Consider the following 24,423-nt stretch of genomic DNA (forward strand, 5'->3'; position numbering starts at 1 on the left):
GTTACAGTATAGCACTCACACACTACAGTGCCAAGAGCCACAAGACTACCTGTGACTGACGAACAGCTTGCTGGTTAAAGTTGAAAATTTTTGGTTCTCAGTGTGCAAATTTAATGATACCCTTTCCACCAGGTTCTCCCTTACAATACTTCAGTATGTTCTTTATATGGCGCACTGAGACCTTTGTGATCAGAGTCCCTTGCCCGCCAACTTCACATTTCTCCAAATAATTCTGTGCCCTGGAGAGTTTCAAGAACAGAAGGGGAAACACAGGGAAATCACAATGCTTTTCTCAAAGAGGAATATAAGGTATGTGGAAGGTAAATCTGCTCGTAAGACAGAAGTTCCACTTTTATCTCAATACCATATCATAGCTGAAAAACACATCATCAAATGAATACCAATGAAAACCTGAGAAGTAGTGCGTTTACTCCAGCAGCTTTCCTCTCTCGTTCTCTGCCTTAAAGTTTAGGAAAGATATACAGGTATTTCCTATAAACAAGACATAACCCTCTGTTGAGCCTCTTACCCTTACCTTTTGAATAAATCTATGAAGGAATAGCTCCAGAGCTCAGCTCATATATACACACACACATGCCAGAAAGAAGGTGGAAGACTTGAGATGCCCTCACTACCACCCAAGGGACTGTGCCCACAGGATTCTCTGCTGCAACAAATTTCACAGGAGGGAGAGAAGTAGTGTTAGGAAGAAATATGTCCTATCAGTCCATAGAACCTGCTTCAATCCATCTTTCAAAATAATTTTTTATCATCTTCCCCAATACTGACACAAAAGGAAAGCTCTCAACCTTGGGCTAAACAAAAGAAGAGGTTCAGACTCCTTGCTTATACTCAGTCCTTAGCGCTGGTCTTGAAAAATAGGACCCAGAGTATTGGTGGATCTGGACATAGCAAAGGAATAATTTCATGATACATTAGAGGTCATCATTACCCATGGCTAAGCAGCACATATTCAAAAAGCATTTTACAATAGCACAAAATACTCTCAGAAACAAAAAATATTTTTGATGAAGAGATTTCCAAAGAGCACCCTGAAAGATCCAGGCAGAGAGCAGGGAGTATATCCAACACATACTCTCCAAATTGGTATCAATGATTTCCTCAAGCTATTTGGCTGCTGTGGCAATATAGCCACAAGTTGCATTATTCCTATATTCACTGGCTGTTTGTTTTTATAAAAATCGATAAAAGGAGGCTAAAGCAGTCCTATTTTACAAGATAATTCACAAAAAATATAGCAGTACTCAGAGTAAAATGAAGCAAGATTGGCAACTGAAATGAATGCAGTGCTGCACAAACGTTCTCATTTTTATGAATCAGTGTCAGGGGATTGCTTTTGGATTTCACTGCCATTGCTTTTGAACATGTGCAGTGAAATTTAAGCCAACTCAATTTATTGTATTAAAACGTTAAGGTGTTTTGTACAGTTGCAAAACAGTGTGTAATTTTATGTTACTATTAATGTTTGGAATCTAAAATTTCCAAGCCATATATTCTGATTAATTTAAAAACTGAGCCATGCAGCCTTCCCTAAAAAAAAAACCAAAACCTTCATTAAATAAAATCAAATTACACCTCATAATTTTTCTTCTCATAAAAGCAAAATGCCTATACAAGCAATATTATACAACCAAGATCTTTGTAGAGAATAAGCAAAACTAATGCCATGATTTACATCTGATCTGTGACTATTGGCACATCAAGAAGATCTGCTTTTTCCTCACTCTATCATGGACACATTCTCAGCCTTTATAATTGAAAATATCACACGAAGATACTCTCATTTTGCTTCTTCAAACTAACTTAATTACATAAGCAACAATAACAAAAGATGCTGATGTTTTAGTTTTTAATATAAAATACTACAGGAAAGTTGCTCAGAAGATAATTAAGCAGCATATATATTTAAGAAACATTTATTTGATGCAAACCTCAATTTGGTTATCTGAAGAACAAAAAATGTGTCTTTTTTTTTTTTTTTTTTTTTTTTTTTTATTGGTAATGTTCCTATGGAGCAAAAAAAAAAATCCAAATTTTGAGTAAACAGTTTAAATTTTCTTACACAGTCACCTAAACCAGCTGAAATTGTCAAGGAACAGAAAAGTTAATTTACCAGAAGCAAATGTGAAGCTTTCCCCTATTTGTATTTTGCCAAATTTACCCATTGTTTAGAAGAAATTCAAAGCAAAAGCGTTGAGCATATATCTCTGCACATAAGCCAAGAAATAACATTCATATTAGGTACTTAGACATACACAAACAGGTCTGCATTGCATATTGCAATTGATGTCCGAAAAATTGCTGGCACACATTTTTACATATTGCAATGCATTGTTGCAAAAATTATTTATGCAAAATAGCCTTAGCTGTTCCCAGAAGTAAAGAGGAACCTGATCAAGCATCCATGTCCACAAACCAAGGGCAGTTTCAGACTTCCAACAACTGCTCTGACAAATTAGGTAATAAATTTCTATCACTTACATGTGCCAACATAATTTTTCAAAAATGAACTTATTAAACAGTGCACTCCTAAATCTGCAAACAGACAGAGCATCATATTTCAGATTAAACCAAAGTACAATGAAACTAGTAGGTTTGGTCAAGTTTATTGTTGGTGTGAAGAACTCGAAGTGTAACACAAAATTCTCTCTTACTACTCAGAGAAAACCTAAAACAACTATGAGAGCAAGAATCAGAATATTTACCTTAGTGGCAAAGACTGAAGTAGGAAATAACTAAAGCAGTCACCAGACAAAGCAATGTGGTGAAAATGTCTCCTCCTAGTACTAGTAACAGATCAACACAAGAAAGGACTCCAGCATACAATTGCTGAATCCCTGTTGTCTATGGATACCAGTTCATTGAACATCTATTTCTAAAAAACTAGTACCAAAACCAAAGGCCCATAGAATATATACAATGCCCATACCAATCCCAGCATACTTTCTGGGACAGGACAGACACACCATACCTAAAAAATCCCTGCAAGTAGGAACAATCTATTCCAGTGCAAAGCATGCTGAGAATTGAGATCTTCCTAGACTATTGGATTTAATGGGTTATATATAGTTCAGTTTTGACTTTTGGCTAAACAATGCCTGGAGTATTTTTCAAACTGTTAACCTGTTCAATCCAGAAAGACAAAAAAAAGTTAATCAGGGCTAAATGGACAAAGTATGTATTAAAATGGATCCTCTGCAAACCCAACATATCTTTAAATATGTCTAATGCCGTAAGGGACAGCCAGCTCCTCTTCTAGTCTAGTTAAGTGGAAAAGAAGTAGTCACCTTAGAAAAGAGGAAAAACAGGAAGACTATAGAATTCTTATGAAAGTTACGGGTTTTCTAAAATTCCAGTTAAATTTAGAATTTGAGAGAAGCTTTAAAGACTTCAGTTGAAAAAAATCATTATAAACCTCTTGCCGTAAACCATGAACAATATTAGTTTTTCTCTGAAATGTGGCATCGCTTTCTGTAGAACTTCACAAAAGGTTATGACATGATTGGTTCACCTGGTGGTGCACATACATATAAGATGCTTAGTGGGTTATTACTCTGGCTATCTCATGTGCAAATGCAGTTGCTACCTGGAACTCCAAGACAGTGATTTCAAGTTTCAGATTTGTGGAATTATGGACTTTCACAATGTTAATCTTTGCAAAAGCACAATCTGTAGCAAGCAAACTGAGTTTCAGCCTTTTCCTTTCTAAAGGAAATCTGGTTTTACTCCAGTTATTTCCTTGCGGCTCAGCTGCTTGCCCCACTGATTTCAATGAGTACAACAGTGTGTCTGTTTCAGCATCAAGAGATTGCTATTTTGGAAAAAAACTTAAGTGATCTCTATCGTTTGACATGTTCATATCCATAAGCTATTTTTCCCAAATGTTTGCCAATTTTGTCCTTATAGAAGCCCTATACATGAAGGATTTAAACAAATGTTTAAAATTGATACTTCCTTTTTGTCCACAGTTTTCCGTATTTGTGAGTGGCTCTGCTATGTTAACTAGAATTCTGTGAGAGGCATCACAAGTTGGCTCACTGAGCCAACAAAATACGGATACAGCTTTTTAGCCTGGAATACTCCCTTTCTTGTCACTACTGCCTAGAAGATAAGCACCTAATTTATTACTCTGCTTCACAAGTGAGACTATTTCTAGCAGTACCAGAACTCAAAGATGGACCATCATGTAACACAAATGCCAAATTATAATTACAATTAGGCTCTGAAAAAGTCAACTGGAATTAAAAAATCAAAACACAAAAAAATCCCCCAAACCAACAAACCACACAAGTACAGAACACAGAAAAATCCAGAAGCATTATTTCAGCTCTATAACATGAATATTTTAAGCAGTAAATTTTTTAGCTGATCCTGTAAGAATACATATGAAGAACACCTTCGAAGAAATGGCAAATCTTCATTCAGATTTCAGATCATAGCAGCAGAGAATGCAGTATATTTAGGAAGACTTGTAGTGAGCAACAAAAACCTGTGTTAAATTTCTGTATTGTATAATAATGAAATCTTCTAACAATCTACACAATGAAGGAGTAACATTCAGATCACTTTTTTTTTTAAAAAAAACCAACAAACTCTTTTAAGGTAATACTGGAAAACCCAAAAGGCACAAGTCTTAAAAACCATGCACTTATCTGTCCTAGAACTAAAACTTGAATTACATATATGGTACTTATTTTGGAAAGGCAATCCTTCAAACATATTATAAACCAACTCAGACATCTCCTTACACAGACAGTTACAGCTTCTCTCACTACTCATATCTGCTTTGTACTTCAACAAAGGAAAATCTGTCTTGTTCAGAATGAAGTAACTGTGAAACCGTTAACAGCTCCCATACCAATATAAGCAGCAGGGAAGGTAATCGCTGAAGCTCTGAAAAGAAAGGATACAAACGACCTCCTCATTACATGCAAAAACTTTCAAAAGAAGAAGTTTCATGGATCCCCTAACAACATACATTTGCATTAAAACCAGGATAAAAAGCATTCACAGGTGTTAAAAACAGAAGAAAAAAAGTGTTACAGTTCATTCTGATCTGGACAAAACAGGCCACAGAATTTCACCATAAGACCCCTTAAAAATACTATGAAAAATTTTCCATCATTTTCCTCTGAGCTAGAGTGAATCTTTCAGAAAAAAATGCACAAAGATCAGGAGAGAGAGAAAAAAGTTACTTCTTCCTTGTAAATGCCAAAATGGACTGTTGGGATGATTCAGTATTAACAGTTGCATACTATGGCTAACTCTCCCATTCATATAATAACAAAATTTCAAACCCATCTATAAAATTTGATTGTCTTTTGAGAATACCATGCAAGGCTTAACCGCACAATAGGTATGATTTTCAAAATTAAAATTTTCTGAAACAATGTAAAATGTGGTAAAGCCCTTCAGTTTGCAAAGGATTAATTTTAGTTTAAAACAAGCCAAGTTTACTGAGTTTTATAATGAATGGGAATTGGTCCATTAAGACTGAATGACTATCTAAATGGTGTTTTGAACTAGATGAACTCTTCCTATTTTACACTGGATTTCAGATAAATCACAGCAATGATGTTGTACATGACAAAGCCATGAGAAGACATTTTCTTGCGGGAGGGATGGATGAAAAAGCAAAAACAAAGGACAAGAAATACAAGGAAGTAAAATAAGGAAAGATTAAGCAAAATATACTAAACTACATGAAATAAGAGGGATGTGAGAAGTGGAATAATTATGCTAAAAGTCAACACTAGAAAAGATGTGCTACAATCTATTAAGAAAGAAAGATGAAATAAAGAATGTTTATGAAAATTATATCTACTAGTGTTTTAAAATGTTTAGAACTAAAAATGGCACAGAGTAAAACAGTGAACACTATTTCAATTGGAGTGAGGACACTGTGGCAATGGCACGAATTTTTTCTATATCAGTCAGCTGTTGACAAATAGATTTTGATTATGAAGAGACAACCTTTACAAATTATGAACTTTCTCAAACATTGGAGCTCAGCTAGTTATTTAGCATAATACATGCTATGAAGTTATCCCAAAGTTGGGCAAAAAAATAACTAAAAATAAACATGAAAAATCTAAAGTTCAAAGACACTTTCTCCAAAATCTGTCTGACTGAACACTCAAAACTTGATTTATGGGAGAAACACAGTTACATTATTCTTTCCACAAAAACTATTTCTAGTATCATTTTAAGAACCTTATTCTGAATACAACAGCAAAAAGGCTAATATCAGAATAAAACACTTCCTTTCCCTGAAAAATATGTCCAAAGTTATCTGAGAGTATGCAAAACAAAGAATACACAAAACCACTGCAGTAAAGTTATAAACCTCACTTTAAAATGAATGCATTGCTCATGTGTGACATAGTTACTATAGTCATGCCAATCAGACAAGAGTCATTAAAACTTACACATTACTAAAACATTTTATACAAATAACCACATACACAGACTAAAAAAAGTACTTCAGAAACATTTTAGAAAGAATACTTTTATTATATATGGCTCTGAGGGCTCTAAAAATTACTCATTTTTGCACACCGAATTGTGTAAATTCAAAATCTGTATTTCTGAGACTAGAGCTGAGTTCCATCAGAAAGTTTTCAGTATTCCCTATCGAGAACATAAAGATTTCAGTCTTTAGATTATTCTGACAACAAAGAAGTAATAATTTTAAGTCTAACTCTAGATACTCATTATCAGAAATTGAAATTTTGCCTGTTCTGAACCTCAAAAAGGGACAAGGTAAATGTTCATATTTCCAGGATGAGAAAATATTTAACAAGGAGGCTAATATTTTATGAATAAGCAATGCACATCCTGAATTACTAAATCTTTAAGAGTTAAGTACAGACAGGTTAGTAGATAAAGAACAGACGTAGTACAATAAATTCATTATAAAGATATGTACACATTTGCATAATTTCTTATCAGATCAACTATGTAAGAAAACATTTTCATCACAAATTCATGATACACCTGTAAACGCATTCATAAATCATCCCGCATACACCGGAAATCCTCTACCTCATCATCTGATTTGTCTATTTTGAGACATGGCAACTCCATAAACATAAGCATATAAGAAATTTAAATGCTTTAAATGCTCAATATTAAGAAAGAAAGGAACCCTGACCAATCAGTAACATCAATTCCACAATGTGAGATGATCTACTTCAGTCTGAAACCAAAGAAACCACTATAGCACCAAGAAGAATAGCAATCTATTAAAAATGTATTAAATCTGCAGGTGACAATCAACCAAATATCAAACCTACAAACTATTCTGAATTATTTCCTGTCCATATTACTGATTGAAAATGCCAGCCAATTGTTTACCGGTTCCTTTCCTCTTTCTGCATAGAATGGACCCTAGAGACAATGATGTCTGAGTTGTCATAAAGACAGAACCTTTTTGCCAGCTTATTGTCATACAGCCTCCACTATGGAGGCTGCCCAACAAAGTTGTATTTATAGTGTAAAAGAAGCAGATGGGACTTCGTAACTGCATTCTTATTGTATCATGTCAAACCATGCCTTGAAAAAACACGTTTCAGTTCCAATTAAAAATATAAAAGAATCTTGGGGCTTGTATACATAGTATTTCCCACCACTCCACACACACTGGTGTAGTTACAGTAGTACCAGTCCCTTATACAGACAGACACACTTAAACCAGTTCAAATCACACATACATCTGTTATGTTTCACTGGATACATTACCAGATTAAACTAACATAGCTGAAGTGCAGTTTAGGACCATTTAAGTGCTCCTACATTAGGTACTTGCACTGCAGTAAATAAATCACTTTGGGTACATCATAGCAAGATTTCCAGTAACAACAAGCCCATAGGGGAGTTTCACTTTGTTTGCCAAAGTCACCATATAAGCAAGCATATAAACTAACTATCAATGTTTGCATTTAATTTCTAACCACAGAAGTAACAAATCTAAAAGAACACTAGTATAAAAGATATAACACAATTAATAGTTTAAAAATCTTACCTTTATTAGATTTGGATGACTTGTTCTTGTTAGGTTTAAAACAAGAGCCCCTTGATTTATCTTCTCTATCCTTAATAAATTTCTGCACATCATCCAAAGAAAGCTTTTGAAGGACAACTACAGGCTTAGCTCCTTTATTTAGATCTTCAACTAGCCCAATCTTCTCTACTTTATCCTTCTGTTCACCTCTAAATTCAGTTTTCCTTGACTCCTGAGTAACATTGCCATCTTTATCACGCTTGATTTTTGGAATGACAAAATGTTTCAATGCACCAGATCTTGCCCCCAACAAATAACTGGGAAACTCTGCTTTATTGTCAGCATGTGCCTTATTACTATCTACTTTACTCTTATTACCATCTGTCCTTCGCTCATCCTTGCTGTTGGGTGATTTAAAACCAGGTTTATCAGGTCTTGATTTACTAGAATCTCCTTTAACTTCCTGTTTAATACGAGGACTGTCAGGTCTTGATTTCTGATCCCCAGAAGAAAACCTTTCCCTTGATTCACCAGACTCATGCCTATGTTTCCTTTCAAATTTCTCAGGTTTTGAACCATCAGACTTAATGCCATGTTTAGAATCATGTTCATTTTTGTTTGAGGATCTCAAATATTCAGGCCTTCTAATCTTGGATGGATCTCCTCTGTATCTCTCTGACTCCCCTCTATCCTCAGATCTTTGTTTAAGGCTATCATGGTCACGCCTTGGTGTATCAGAAACTGAACGCCCATCAGGCCTTTGTTTTGTTTGATCAGATCTACTTTCAGCTTTTACCCTTGAAGGATCAGACTTCACATCTAGTTTATGCCTAGATATTTCAATTTTCTTATCTGACAATGGTTTACTTGAGTCCCTCCTATTATCATGTCTATGTTTTGGTGTCTCAGGCCTGCCTTCACTCTTCTGTTTTGGCGTTTCCGGCCTGCCTTCACTCTTCTGTTTTGGCGTTTCAGGCCTGCCTTCACTCTTCTGTTTTGGCGTTTCGGGTCTCTGCCTCATTTCCTGTTTGCCATTATTTTGTTTTCCCTCATTTTGTTTCACCTCCATTTGCCTGCTCTCATTTTGTTTTGATTCTGTCTGTCTGTTCTCATTTTGTTTCACTTCCATTTGTCTTTCATGCTTGCTTTCATGTTTAACTTCTAACTGTTTGTTCTCGTTGTGTTTACTTTCCAACCGTCTGCTCTCATTTTGCTGAAATTCCATTTGTCTGTTTTCATTTTGCTGGATATCCGTCTTTTGACCCTCAAAGTCTGACTTTTTCCTAAAAATATCAGGGTGGTTTTCAGGTTTAAATTTAAGAACTCCAACAGTGTCTTCTTGGGGAACACACACAAACCCATCATTATACTGCTTAATTTCTTCAGGTTTTTTGATGGTGTCCAAATCCTGAGTTACTGTTGCCTGAGAGTCTGCTCTTCCTGCTTGCTGCAGATCAATACTAACCATCAGCGCAGGCCTTGCCCCATTTCCTGTAGAACCTGTCTCCTGAGAAGCTGCTCTATTTCCTCCAGTAGCACCTCCAGCCTCCTGTGGTTTGTTTTCTTGTTTTCGCTTCTTCAGAGGTTTATCTGCAAGTTAAAGAGAAAAATCACAAATTACATATATAGGCTGGTAAATGTCCAAGCAAGTATGTCCATTCCCCTCCACTCCCAACCAATTATCCTCCTCAACATGTATGTGAACACGCAACAGAATCCACTGGAATTAAAAACAAAAATAGAACTTCTCTAGCTAATACTTTTAAAAATACTTAAGACTATCATTCATTGCCAGTCTACTACAGGTGCCAATTAATCATTAATAAACCCACCCTCAAAACATATGAGATCAAAGTCCCTTGTATAATTCCCAAGGGAACCATCTAATAAAGAAGCTGCAATAAAGAAAAAAAAAATCCCATTAAAAACCCCCCAAACTAATCAATTACACTTGAAGCAAAAGTCTGCAAAGGCAAAGTTAAGGTGCACCTCCACAAGTACTTTTTGAGGAATACTACCATGAAAGATTTCTGCAGATTCAGCCTGCTTCATTATACATGAACTACGCAAGGATCTGCAGTGATTAAGAGAGGTTCTCCCTACTTGATTCAGTGCATCAGTTAGACTTCACACATATTTTAGCCAGGGAAGACACAAACAATGAACAAAAACTATTAAAGTAACTCCAACACTCCACGCTTCTCTTTGAAGCAAACAGTATAGTGAGAGTTGGAGTCTTTACCATAACACATACGTATTGGGGGGGGGGGCACTTAAGATTGAGCATTTTCCCTTTGCAACCACAATGCTTTTCATGGATGAAATAAAAAGTTCAGTGGTAATTTTATGTAGTGCCAAGAGCTTGACTCTGCAACAAGCCTTTCAGTTTATACTAAAAAATCATTAAGAGTAGAATACAGAAAATAAAGTGAGCCAACCACACATCCTGTAATGTGGTAGAATTCACAGAAATGAAAAGCACATGGAAGTACCCAAAAGAATATGTTCTATTCATTCAAACTACAACATATTTATATTATCAACATTGTACTCTAAACTAAAATTAATTTCTGCCATGAAACCCAAAAGCCTTACCTGCACTAAGGCTTATATTCTCATTTTTCAACTATCATTTTTAATTTGTCAAAAAAACAATGACTTTGTCTGTAATCAGGGAATATGACTTTAAGTCTAAGGAGTGACTAAACATAGGTTGGAAATTCTGCTGTAGATCTACTGTCAGAATGTCTAGACCACAAATGCAATGTAAGAAAGTAACTTATTTTGTGCCTAGATTTGTGGTGCCTTATCACCAGATGCAATGAGCCAGCTCTCTCTTTGGGAGCAGGAGAATGAATGGTTAGGAGGATGTAATCAAGGAGTAGGGAAGTAAATTCCAAGGAAACAACCCCCCCACACCCTCTCAAACTATAAACGAGAATTATAACATGTGACTTCTTATTTCTTCCTATATTTCTTGAAGTTTCTTATTTAGAAGAGTTAAACTTTGAAGGCGCATCTCCAAAGTTAACATTAGAACACAGTAACAAATAGTAATGGTCAATTCCAGTGATGGAACAGGCCTTTTCCCCCCATCATTTTCATTCTCAAATCTATTTGTACATCTCTAACTTCCTAAACTCCAAAATTATGTGCAACATTTAATGGCTGGAAGACAGTAAAGACAGATACAATAAACTCCATGCAGAAAATGGTCAACTGCAAATAAGGAACTTTTCAGAGTTCAACAGAAACCTATAGGAATGCCTGCCAACTTTATGATAAGATGTGAAGCAAAGTAAATTTGCCAAATGAAAGGTGCAGCTTTTTAGCATGGAGATTTTTGCTTTTTCTGTATTACAGCAGCTGTTGGATTCATAAGAGAACTTCGATTCATTTCCCTACACTACTGATTAAAATTAAAAAAAACCCAAAAAAACCAAAAACATCTTCATGCAGTGACCAAAAAATCTTTTTCTTCCCGAGACTAAGAAGGCTTTGACCTCACTAAGCCTCAGGGCAGGTCTTATGAATAGTCATGAAGTAGAAGCTTCCAGACTAATAGGTTTCAAATTTGATTTTTTTTTTAAAAAGGCCCATATACATTAATACACATACGTTCACACACATCATTACCCTGTTTCTCAATTAAAACTCTTTAAATTTTGAAACACAAATTGATAAACTGATGTTCTTAGGAAAAAAGCAGTCAGCTTTTTAATTGTTTAAAGAAATGTCAGCCACACTGAAAAAGTCTTGTAAAGCTCTGATGGTTCCAACAGTAGCCTTTAAGACATTACTGTTACCAGTTATCTGCCCCACTCCTTTAACTGAGGTTATCACCTGTACCAGAAGGGAACACTCAATTCATATTTCCACAAGAGCATTTAATTGTTCAATGCATCACCATGAGGCACTAGTGAAGGTGGTTTGCACTAACCTACCAGAGCCTAACCTGAACAAGTCAGTTAAGAGCCAAGCAAATGTTTTCCTTTGCTACCCCTACTATAAGAGGAATGCAGATGGCCAGGAGCTGTGATGCCTTAAACAGCTGTAGCTGGATCAACCAAAACTCACCTTTCAGAGCCCTCATGCTGAAGGCTCCAAGATTAAACAACCAAAACAATTCAAGTAGGACCAATTTTCTTGCTTGAACTTCTGTAACTGACCAGGCTCAAAATGCTGCTGCTCTTCATCGTCCAAAGCGTCAACTTGTAAGTTGAGAATATACATGTAGATGATCACATCACAACTTGGCATACATATTTCCCCTAAATAGAGAGCTCTTCTGATCCACCTTCTTCATTTCTCTTGATAACTGAATACTGCTGTTTTAGTAAATTATCACAACCACAACCTGTTGACATCTTATCTGAGAAGAAAGGCACACCTTCAAAGTTCTCTTTTCCTAAACAGCAAGGTGATTGCAGACAGAGTTACAGATAACTCACAGATTTCTTCATACTTTCTGTGCATCTTGATGGTGATCCTCAGAACTAGACTTGATCATTACTGTTTTGCCTCTATGAGATTTCTGGATCCAGGACAAAAAAACTGGCCCAAGTGTATGAAAATATCAGGCTGAACTAGGGCATAAAAGGTAGGATGAGTAGGTAGTACCACTATCTTCATGAAGCACAATGAAAAAACTCCATTGAATGAGAACAAAAACTTTTTAAGTTGCCATGGTAACTGCAGAAATATGAAAGTTGAAATACACCACTGGGCTGCAAGTCTTTATGAAATCTTGAACTTACTTTGAACTATATGAGAATAATCAATAGAGAATCAGATAGGTGATGAGAGAGTAACTACCCTCTGAAAACAGATGTCTTCATACCTTCTCTTTCACAATCAAATACATGCAAGTTTACATACATCTGCTTTGTTAAGTCATGAGTTCCAAGACCCGTTAGGGTTTTGATGAACAAATGAACTTAGGAATTTTTACAATATCCACTCAAATATACCTCATATCCTTCAAGGCAGCAGTATCCAAGCTTCATCCACTTCATTCCATAGGCAGTAGAATTTATTTTTATTATCAGGATCTATAATTTTGCTAAAGTATCAAACTAATGTTTTTCTTTCAAATTCTGCAGACCTAGATGTGAAGCTTGCCACAGTTCTGAACACGTAGGCTTACAAGCCCTTGAGACCAATGAAGTGTGATTGGGATCTTTATGCTCCACTCTTTGTAACAGTTTTCATAATAACTGAAATAGATAGTAAGCCACAGAAGAGCTTTCTGACTATATTAGAGATTCAGGTATCCAAGTTTGTTGTTTTCAGATTCTTTTCTCTTGAGAAGCATGCTCCTCCCCGTACACCCCCCACCAACCCCCCCGGAATGTAGATACACCAATATATATCTATATTTTGTTCAATTCCTTGAACAAATCTATGACAGTTCAGAGCACTGTCTGATCCCAGTTATTCTCTTTTGTGTACATCCTTTTGTCTTGGCAAATCTGCATGGATGTTCTCTTTACATTGCAACATGCTCACCAAAAGGCAGTACTTTGATACTCAAAGCAAGATCATAAGCTGTCTTATTCTAAAAAACAGTAGTGATGTTCGGTCAAATTAACCAAGTCACTCTGATGCAAGAAACAAAACATTACAGGAACCAGAAGTTTGAAATGGAAAAAAGATTAGCTGGATTTCCAAGTGGTTAGCTCTCACCTGTCCCCTTATGAACAGTTTTCCTGAAGACAGGTTGTGGCCTTCATCTTTGGAAATATCTGTGTTAAAATTCAGAGTACTTTCAGATATAGAAAATAATCAATTCCTGTGGAACCTTTGTGCAAAAAATCATTGCACTGGAATAACCACAGATACCTTCAAAAACATTTCTGCTGAAACTGTGAGTCAATCATGATTTGAAGAATATCCATCCTGGATAAAACGGATAATGGATATGCTTGGAAGCTAAGCAGCTGGATGAGGACAGCTATATAAAAGAAGTATCTCCATTCTTCCATTTAACCTGAAATCTTTCCAAAGCCTCAGCCAGAACAGCATTAGTGCTCAAGTCTCTGATGTTACAGCTTTCTTGCAAACCTCATGATTGCCTTAGGTCCCAGATGACACTCAACTATTGAGTATAATAGGATGATAGCCTAAAACCCTCTAGAACTGCTTGTCCAAACAAACTGAAGTGGACCTTCTGTAAATATTTGTGAAAAGGTAACAAGTGTAAATAATAGCCATGTGTATGGTTGCTAAGCTTCATTTTAGCAAACTGCTAACACTCTGCTCTATTAACACTGGTTGGTAGACTCTCAAATCCAGAGATTTCTGAACAATCTCAAATGATCTCAAAGACACAATAGATAAATTATTACTTCCCCATTTACACCTTGTAAGGGATGCAACTGGAGACTTGATATACAAGATGGTTAAATGCAAAGGTATGCCTCTTCAGAACCACAAAGAAGATTGATCCTCTAATGCTGAATTCTGGGTGAACCAATTTGGATGACTCTAGTAAAAACTTTCTTTTTTTAAAGCATAAAAATTAAGAGTTTTACATTCTAAAACTCTTAACACACTACAGAGATTACTGAGATATTACTGAGATACTTCCACTCATTTGAAATACCAGTTATTTGAATTATTTAAATCAGCAATGAATAAATTTCACATATACCAGTCTTAAGCAGTTATTACTTATTGTCAAACCTTCCATTTTTTAACAACATCAGAGAGAAGTCAGCCAGAGGCCAATTAAAAGCTTATTTTAGTTAAGCTAAGTCAAGAATAGGAATTTTCAACAGGTAACACATAACTATACATCTAAATAACAAATCTATGTCTAACGACAACTGTTTTCTTTTCTTAGTTATTTTCCACAGATCTCTTCAAAGTTGTCCAGGTGCCCTGTCTCCCCAACCAACAGTGTCCTGTAGACCACAGGAATCTAAACCAATCAATCTAGTCTGAATACAAGGAAGGTATAAAATCAATGGTACTGATGAATGACCTATCCGTGGAGTAAGGGCAAATATTCATTCTTATCTTTCTACTACTTCATAAGCATTACTGACCATGAGAGTTTGCTCTCACCTGACCTGACCTTCCCCAAAGTCATATTCCAATAAACAAAGAATTGAACAACCAAAGAGAACTTTCCTCATCAGTAGAAGATATTCCCACAGTACTAGCTTCTCCCCTTGAGGGATAGACTCAGCAAACATGAGCCAAAAATTTTGTTCTCACTGCTTGCTCCCTTACAGAAGAAACTAAGAAAGTACAGTCATGAACCTGATATAGGAAGCTTTATAGAAGTAATTCCAAAGTCTCTGAAGCAGAGACTACAGGGGCTTCCAGCTGCTGCAGTTCAGAGGAAGGGATTTCTGAGAATCTGAAAAGAAACAGCTGCTAATTTTTAGCAATTCATTAAAAGACTTTATCAAACTTCTCGTCACTGTGCAAAAAGGAAAGCCCATCAGGAAGGCTGTCCAAACTCATTCAGAACAAAACACAAAAAGACTACAGGAATCTTTAACATGCTTTTAGGGTGTAGAGAGAATCTTCATTTTGGCAAAGTTTGCCTTTAAACAATAACATAATCGGCATAACTGGAGAATAAAATTTTATCTTATGAATTTTTCTACTTAAGGATGTCTGTCTCATTATTCCCTGTCAATTATAGTAAAAACAAAAGAAATATTACAAGAGAAAATTAAAATAATTGAACTACAGAAAAGTATAATCAAGTACCTACACTTGTTTAGAGATTGGAATCTGTAACTTAACCTCCTTGAATTTAATATTGCTACAAACAATATAATTTTAATTTATTTATGAGGTAAATTTTTCTGACACAAATGCTGAATTTTATCCATGTGATTGCTTCATGAAGAATTATAGTTTTGTAAACTCAATTGTTAAAATATTTAAGCAAAACCTGAAGTGCAATTATTTTGAAATACACAATGCAGCACCTAATTGCACAAGAAAAATGCAACACACTAACAGCAGACTTGATGAAAACTACTTATTTTATGTATCGCTTACAGATTAGCATATCCAATTAGTTTTTAATTCAATTGTATAAACAGCAAACTTTAGAAATAAGCAATGACCTTGAAGTCTCCCTTCCTGATGTTGATTTTATTCTGACATCATACCTTGCAATCAAAAATATCCTCAATTAACTAGATCCACTAACATTTATCTTGCACGGTAGTGAAAAAAAGTCTGTGTCTTCTTAGGTTGATGTCAGAGTGAACTTAGTGACTATGAACTATAGAAATACTGGGCTTAAACTCTTAATAAGGTTTATTAATTATAAATGCAATTTATCAAGATTTAAATCCATTATAGAGAAGTGACTATCCCAAACAAAATCACTACTGGGTAAGTAATATTATAAATCCTCCCATCCATCTAGCAGGTACAATCAAGGGCATAAGCTACATGCATGTTATATTTAATCTTCTAATCTTAGTTTAGCTACAGATAAAAAAAAATTAGACTTCTTACCAAACTGCTAAGTTTTAGTTATTGTTTCTCCACTACCCTATGTAAAGCACAACAAATATGCCTCTATTTTTTAAACATGTTTTTTACTTAATCATTATTTCATTCTTTATAAAAAATATTTTTTTAAGTATTTCCTTGATAGATGGAAACATTGCAGCACTTTACTGCAATTTCTTTAGATAGGAGAGGCAATTTTTGCCCTTACTTTCTTAAAACACACCTAAACATACACACACACATGCACACAAAATCTCTGTTGTATAGGAACTGAAAGTTGCAAAGCTGCTTTTTCTTGGGAAAACTATATGAGGTGCCAGTTTCATCCATTACATCACACTAAAAATGCAAACCTAATGAAAGCTTGTATACACAAAATACGTGATACCTAATTCTCACATTGTCCTACTACACAGACACACTATATTTCACACTGTGTCATTTCATTTTCTGGTATTAGCAACTGTGAACTTCTTAAGGTTACTATGAAAATGACTACACCTGTAGCTTCAGTTTTAAGGAAATAAAACCCCTATAACATATTTTTAGAAATGAATGCGAATATACTGGATATAATTACACATTAATTGGCTACATAGAATTAGATGTAAACAAACTATTCATTCTTAATAGTGTTCTTCTATTAGTTTCCTCTTTCGGGAACTTCTGGGGGGAGATGGGTAACGGGGAGAAAAGGAGAGGAGCTGGATAAAGAACTTAAAAGGTAAGAGAAAAAGGTTACTTACCTATAGCTGTAGTTTTGAGAGTTTTGCTCCGGCAGATTCACACTCTTGGGATGTGTGTCTCTGCTGCTATGGGCTTGGAACGAACTAAAAAAGAAGGGCCCACAGCAGGCATCCAAATGCCCCCTAACTGATCCAATTATTGGAAATAAGGTTATTACAGCTTCACTTCTTCCTAATTCAAAGAATCCACAGTAAGATTCCAAAGTAGGTAAAATGGATCCTCAGAGGTAAAATATATAGGTAAAAAACCACGGATACGAGTAGGTTTGTCTCATTTAAAAAACGCTTCTAATGCTTTTGAGTTTTTAAAAAAAAATATTAGCCTCCCAGTGAAATGGTTAGTGATTAATGATTTCATTACTCTTCTCACAAGCTCCAGAGAACAATGCCTTTTCCAAGTAAAAAAGTTTGACAAGTAACCTTAATCTGTTAGGACAGCTGCATTATATAAAAGTGTCTTTGAAGTAAAATCTAACACTGAACACCCAATACTATGTATGGAAGAGCTCAAATTAAAATTTAGCAAAATTGAATAAAATAAAAAACTAAAGCAATTTGAAAAAAGAGTATCTGTAAAAGATGGACTACTTTCTGTTTTTTTCAGTTAATTTTCAATGTTATCTTCCCTTTCCCCTTCCTAGAAGACTCAGTATTCCTTTTAATATAATAATATTTAGTATCTTAATATTTAATATAATAATATTTTAAATACTGATATTTAATATTTTTTTTTAAAATTCACTGTATTTGGGGTTTTTAGAAAAGCATGAAAGGTCTTGAAGTATAAAACTCGAACCTGAAAATTAATTCAGTAGCAGGGGTCTAAATCCTTAATGTATTGTTTTAGGAAAAGTTTAAACCAAAAGCGACTGATGAGCTTTGAACTACTCAACTATTCACAAAAATAGTCCACTTGTATCTAAACAGTTGCAAAGCATGAGTTAATGCAATGAAATGAGGTTACCAAAAAGAAATTTCTCCCTCAACATCCCCCACCCTCAACCAAGGGAAAAAAAAAAAAAAAAAGATTCCTGAGAACAGAATCTCCTAGGACATAATTTTCTAAAACTCAACAGGATTTCCTGTACTTTCTTGGAGTAGTCAACTTCAGAACGTGAACAAAGCACAACTCCAGTTAAGTGAACAAACACAACTCCAGTTAAGCAAACAAAACAGGTTCAGAACATGGACTTCTACTTGTTTCAAAAGTATTCAACAGCACAAGTAGTACAGGAAATGTAACTGCTGATGGTGATTGGAAGAGAAGAAAGTGTCTAAGAAGCTTCATTACCTTTCTAAATAAATTCTATCATCAAAATATCAAAATGCACCTAAGGAGAGGATCGTTCACTTAGCAACTGTTGTGGAAAAAGATAATCCCATGCTGTATTAGCCCTTCCAAATCAATTCTTTTCCAACTCAGATAATCTAAATCTTGATAAATAATAGCAGGATCTATCTGTAATACTACACATCCTTTCAAAGAGATGATGTAGTATTGATTGACAACTTGTATCTCATGAGTGTACAGAGGCCACTGTGAAGGGGACAATGGGAACTGAAGTCCTGAGGTATGTCATGATCCATGGACGATTTATTTGTTCGGAGACTATTAAACATGACAGATGTATTAGAATGTAACTTTTGGTGCCAAGACTCTTACCTCCAAAATTTCCAGCTACTCCTTTCATTAACAAATACAGACAAATGACTTGCAAAATTAATCAATACAGAGAGACTTCCTTGATGGAACAAGTAGGAAGAGGAGATGGACTTTTGTCCTTCCACACAGAGGACAAGGATGAAACCAAGTTTTTCAAACTTCACACCTATCATGATGAAATGATTATATAATCCACTTAATCCACGATCAAAATAGACCAAACCTGATAGAATTATGAAAACAGAGCTCTGAAAAGCACTCAGACGTGAGGCAAAAGGTCTATACTATAAAATCACTCCTTATGCATATCTGATAGGTCAAATCTGCCAGATTGTGCATTAGTGATTTTTGCACTAAGAATTCCTTTTTCAGAAAGCAAAAGCATGACAATCAGGTTCCAGAAAGATACACTGGTTTTCAAAAAAGAAGGCACTTCTGCAAAACCCTGTGTTATTTCCACATCTGAATCGGAGACTGTGTCCCACTTTGAAGGGCTTTGTTTGGTGGAAGCTGAATTTTTAACAGTTTTTCTTCCACCTCTACCAAACATTATAAAAGAACCTCAGCATTAAAAAAAGAGACCATAGCATTACTTTAGGCAAGAGTAGCAGTTGTATCATTTTTAACAAGACCTGACCCCCTCCCACCAATCTCTGCCTCTCCTTTGGAATACACAGTTTCACCACACTAGTGGTTCCAAGCCTCAGAAAGAACGTATCATATCCAACTAAAGCCTTACTGTTAATAAGAAAGCATCTGAAAACTTCTGACAAAGCATAGTACTATAGAGATTTTGTGTCTTAAGAAAGGGCAGAAGAGACGACTAATCTTCTGTCAGAATTGCGAGTACAATTCTGCTCAATTTATGGAAGATGACAACATATGCTTACACAAAAAGCACAGTATTACTGTCTGTATTACCATGTCACAATTACAAAAGCAGCAAAGATACTTTCATGCAGATTTTAGCATGTGCTAGCATCTTGAGTTCAAGTTCTCTAGAGGAACACTTGCTATTGTGTCAAGCATCAGCTAGCACTACACATTCCCATTCTAATTAGACCAAGTATGTGTTATGATGCAAAAATGAATGACATATTTAGGAGTTACTGGATGTATTTCTTACAGATGTAATCCTACAGGAACAACAGAGGAAGCTTCCTCCTGCAGTCACACCAAGCCAAGCAGCTATAACTAGAACAATCAGTGTTCAACTCACAGACACCGTACAAACTTACAAGCAACAGCAAAAGCATTACCAAAAAAAAAAAAAAAAAAAAAACTTCTAAAAATCCTTCCACTCAATACTATTCATTCAGGGCTGAAACCTCAGCAGCCAAAAAAGCTGCTGTTGAGCATAGGGGCAACTTAACACCAGTGAATAAATGGTGAACATTTGTCCCAGTATAAGGCAGCAACTCTTGCAATAACAATTGCAGGAACTCAGGAAGAACTGAGATCTGCCAGTGGACACAGGTAGAAGAGAACCATAATGTTGGAACCGTTATTTGGGAAGATGGTTATGGAACAGTGGTGAAGGGCTGAGATCACATTCTATAAAAATCACTCCCTTCCCCAAAAGAAACAAATCAGAGCTGTCTGTGGCTATGTAATTATAGTAAAAAACCTTTACAACTAATGCTCAACGTTTCCTGAAAGCCAGAACAAAACAGAAAGTGTGTTTTAGACTTGTTCTAAGTGTTTGAAGGCTGTGGTGCACCATCAAAAACACAGTGCATTTTTCAAGATGCTTCTCAGCTAAGAGGTGCTGGAGATTCTACTTGAATTGTGTGGATATAGAAGTAGCTTCTGAAGTATTAGGTGACAAACCACAAGCTCTTCATCCATAAATTCAAAATTATTAGAAGATATAATAAATTCCCCATTTCATTTCATTAAAATTAAAGACAGGAGACATCTCTTTTGAGGTGAGCACACATTTTCTCTATATGTTCACAATGTTTCCCAAAAAGACTTGAGGTTATCAAATAAGAAATAGCTAAGGAGTTAATCCCTTAATTGCAACAACCACATTTACAAAGCACACGCGCACACACACACACACACAATCTCTCTGTCTTCCCCCCCTCCCTTCCATCCTGGCATCTTTAAAACAGAAAAAAAATATTTGAATAGGGAGGAAATTTGTGCTCTCGACAAAGACTCAAACTGAATGTAAATTCAGTTGCATCCATGCAAGTATGTCTGTAATTGACCATTTTCACCTATGAACTTCCAAAATCATAATCTGTAGCCTCTTCCATTTTGCAAGATTTTTCTTGGGAGTATCTAATAAATTAGCCTTATATGATAAAAGATTTTTTTCTTGGAAGTTAAACACAGTGCTGAATATTACTTTTAATACTGTTAACCTATCACTACCTAATTAATAAAATACATCTTCAAGATTTACATGTGGGCTTTGTATCTACTTTCAAGATTTCTGAAGTCTAAGACCTTCAAACTAATTAACAACAGAAAAAAACAAAACAAAAACCCCAGAGAAGGATAGAATCAATGAAACCAGTTAAGAAAACCAGTACAGACACTGAAGCGAATAGAAAACATTTCAGAGGCTCATCTGGTTCTGTGCTAGAGACTATATAGATATATGGCAGTTCTCTAAAGCTTGTAATGCCAACATAATAATGAATATCCAGTTGAATAAACATTGGAGATAACATAGTAGTATATATTATGCAATATTTTCACTGTCTTTAAAAAAATATCTGTGATTTTCATCTAACACCTCCTTTATATTAGGTTCAACTGGGGATATGAATAGAAATGGGATAAAAGAGTTTTCCTGTATTTTCTTAAATCAGGCAACATGGGTAGTTAATTAATAATTCAACTACCAAAACTTACTACAAATTTTTACTTATGGTACTGCCAGGATTTTAGAAACTATGAACAACATCAATTGTACTTCATTCCATCTCATGGTTCAAAATAAGAGTAGCTTAAAAAGAATTCTGGAACATAAGAACTTCACTTTCCATCCATTAAGACCCCAAATACAGAATACCAGATATTTAAAATTTGCATATATGAGAGATTACAGTTCATTGTTGGGGGGGAATGGAGATGAATGTCGCAGAAGAGCCTACACTGAGGAAACAGAATTGAACTATGTGACAATGACAGGAAGAGTTTTTTTAAATATATATATATATATATGGGGTTTATATGCATATATATATATTTATATAATATATATAGTGTATACACACACACAATCCTTTTACCTTTATCTTGCACTTCTTTTGAAAATCGCTCCCTTTCAATAGCTGATTCACGTTCTATCCGCTCAATTTCAGCCAAAGCATCCAATTCTACTTCATCATATGACGTTATAGTTCCTTGTTGCGAAACCTGTTGCTGTGTCTGTACCACAGGAGTTTGAGGTTGTTTTGCAGCAACTGAAGTGTTCTGTTGTAAAACAGGCACTTGTTGTGCCTGAAGGAAAGCTGTCTGTTCATGCTGGGGCAAACACTGAGCAGCGTTTAGTGGGCGGTTAACATCCTGTGGAGTAACGGGTGTTTTAGAAGTCTGTCCTGGGTACTGCACATTAAAAGGAATATCACCCTCTGACACACTGCTGTTTTCCAAACCAGAAAGCATATCATCCTGCTGGTCCATATCCGAAGATCTTACACGAGAGAGTCTTAATGTAAGCTTAGTGGAGTCCTTGGAAGGAGAACTAATGATATCATACATTGCAGCTTTTTCAGTCTGGTCTTTTTCATCCTTGCCTAACTTCATTTTCTTTTGTTTCTTTTGCTTTCTTTCTGGAGAATCTAACAATATGTCTGGGGGAACATCTCTAGGTGATGAATAAGGTGGAGGCTGAGATTGTTGGATTAAAGGTTGTCTTGATCCTAGAATAATAATTCAGAAAAACTGAACAGTTATGTTGTTTCATGTTTATATAAAAACACACTAAATATAACCTACATAATTTTTAACGTGTATTTCTACATATATTTGTGTTCACAAAAGGTCTAAATAAGATTGGTAGGAAGCACATCATTCCTAGATCAAGATGTAATCCAGACAGTTGCAGTCTATTTCCTTGAAATTTTAGCAGTCCACTGCAGGCAAAGAAGGGATCATTTCAGAGAAGATGGAACAAAAAAAACCACCACCAAAAAAGAATAAATAAATAGTACCTGCAGGTTCAGAATATCAACTATTAGAAAATGGTCAATGAAAGCAAGCTGACTAGAGAAAAAGGAAAGATCAAAAAGATTCTTAATAAGGTCCAGTGAAGACTTAATGATCAGTATATAGGCACTAGCCATTTCAGCCACACATTTTTAATAAAAAAGAAAATATAATCAAAACATGCACAACTAAACTTTGATTCTGACAGTTCATTTTCAACTTTTTTTTTTTTTTTTTTTAAATTTTAGTTAAGCTTATTCCAATCCTCCTCACTCATTACTATCTAGAAAACACTTAAGGCATTTTTCTACCATTCCCTGTCTTATCTGCCCTCTCTGTTTTTAAACATAAGATTTTTTTATTTCTATATGCACTCCTTCCAGGCTATGAGTGTATCTAGTGGAATTTTTAAAAGAGGGTATTTTTAATTAAAAGCATTCTCGAATTAATCAAATTTTAAATTTTCGTTTCTCAAATTAAACCAGCTCCCCATAATTGTCAGCCCAGGAAAAAATAATATTGTCAGCCTCTGAAAAACAGAGATTTTTCAACCTGTCTCAATTATAATTTTGAGCTATAATTTTTGGCTTAAAAACGAATATGGGGTGGAGGAGGGGAAGCCTATTGGCTGGATCAGTAGGGCCAGCTTCCTCTTGTTAAAGCAAACATTTATCAGATTCTATTCATCCACTGGGGAATACTGATCTTCAAAAAGCAGTGACTGAGATTATTATTAGTTATTCTGGTTCAGGTCATCATATGTCACTACTTCTAATAACAATGAAAAACTAATTGGAATACAGGTCCCCATGTGCTTCATTCAAGAAACACCACTAAAAAGAAAGCAGATTTATTCAACAGTTTCTACCAGATATTTTAAGAAATACTAAGAATCTTTCAGCCATGTAATGACCTGTACATGAAAAAAAGGAATGGATACCTCTAGCAAAGCTTAAATTCACTGAAAGGTGTGCCTTTACTGATGACTTCCTTGCACAGACTGCTATACTTATTGTCTCTCCCTAGTACATTCTGTGAGAAGTCCTATAACTTCTGTATGCAGAGAGCAAGATACAAAATGGATTAATCTCATCCCTTCTTGACCATCAACAACTACTCCATATTCTGCCAATAACACTCACAACATTGGGAAGCCCTGTTTTGACTCAGCCTGATTCTCAAGATCTTTCCACTACTCCACCTCCCCTCCTCAAACTAGAAACCAACTCAACAACTGGTATTGAAGTCCTGGCTACATCCTACAAAGATCTCTCACTTGCTTTTCACCAGATTCCCACTCTTGTGATGCCCTTCACGCCGCCCTGTCTGATGTCTAA

At 35.4% G+C, this 24,423-nt stretch overlaps 1 protein-coding gene across 6 annotated transcripts in view; it reads right to left on the minus strand.

Moving 5' to 3' along the window:
• The window catches only part of NIPBL (NIPBL, cohesin loading factor), a 158,535-nt gene that overhangs the window by 53,661 nt on the left and 80,451 nt on the right, over positions 1 to 24,423 (minus strand). For 4 of the 6 annotated variants that reach the window (XM_026865324.1, XM_026865322.1, XM_026865321.1 and 1 more), the window contains exons 9-10: positions 22,168 to 22,800; positions 8,045 to 9,613 (exon numbers count right to left, since the gene is read on the minus strand). In XM_026865324.1, the coding sequence (XP_026721125.1) occupies positions 8,045 to 9,613; positions 22,168 to 22,800 (2,202 nt within the window). The remainder of the gene's footprint in view (positions 1 to 8,044; positions 9,614 to 22,167; positions 22,801 to 24,423) is intronic. The other 2 variants (XM_026865323.1, XM_026865326.1) reach the window with 2 other exon arrangements.

Source organism: Athene cunicularia, assembly GCF_003259725.1.
Source record: "Athene cunicularia isolate RWA chromosome Z unlocalized genomic scaffold, athCun1 chrZ_part1, whole genome shotgun sequence".
Taxonomy (NCBI): Eukaryota; Metazoa; Chordata; class Aves; order Strigiformes; family Strigidae; genus Athene; species Athene cunicularia.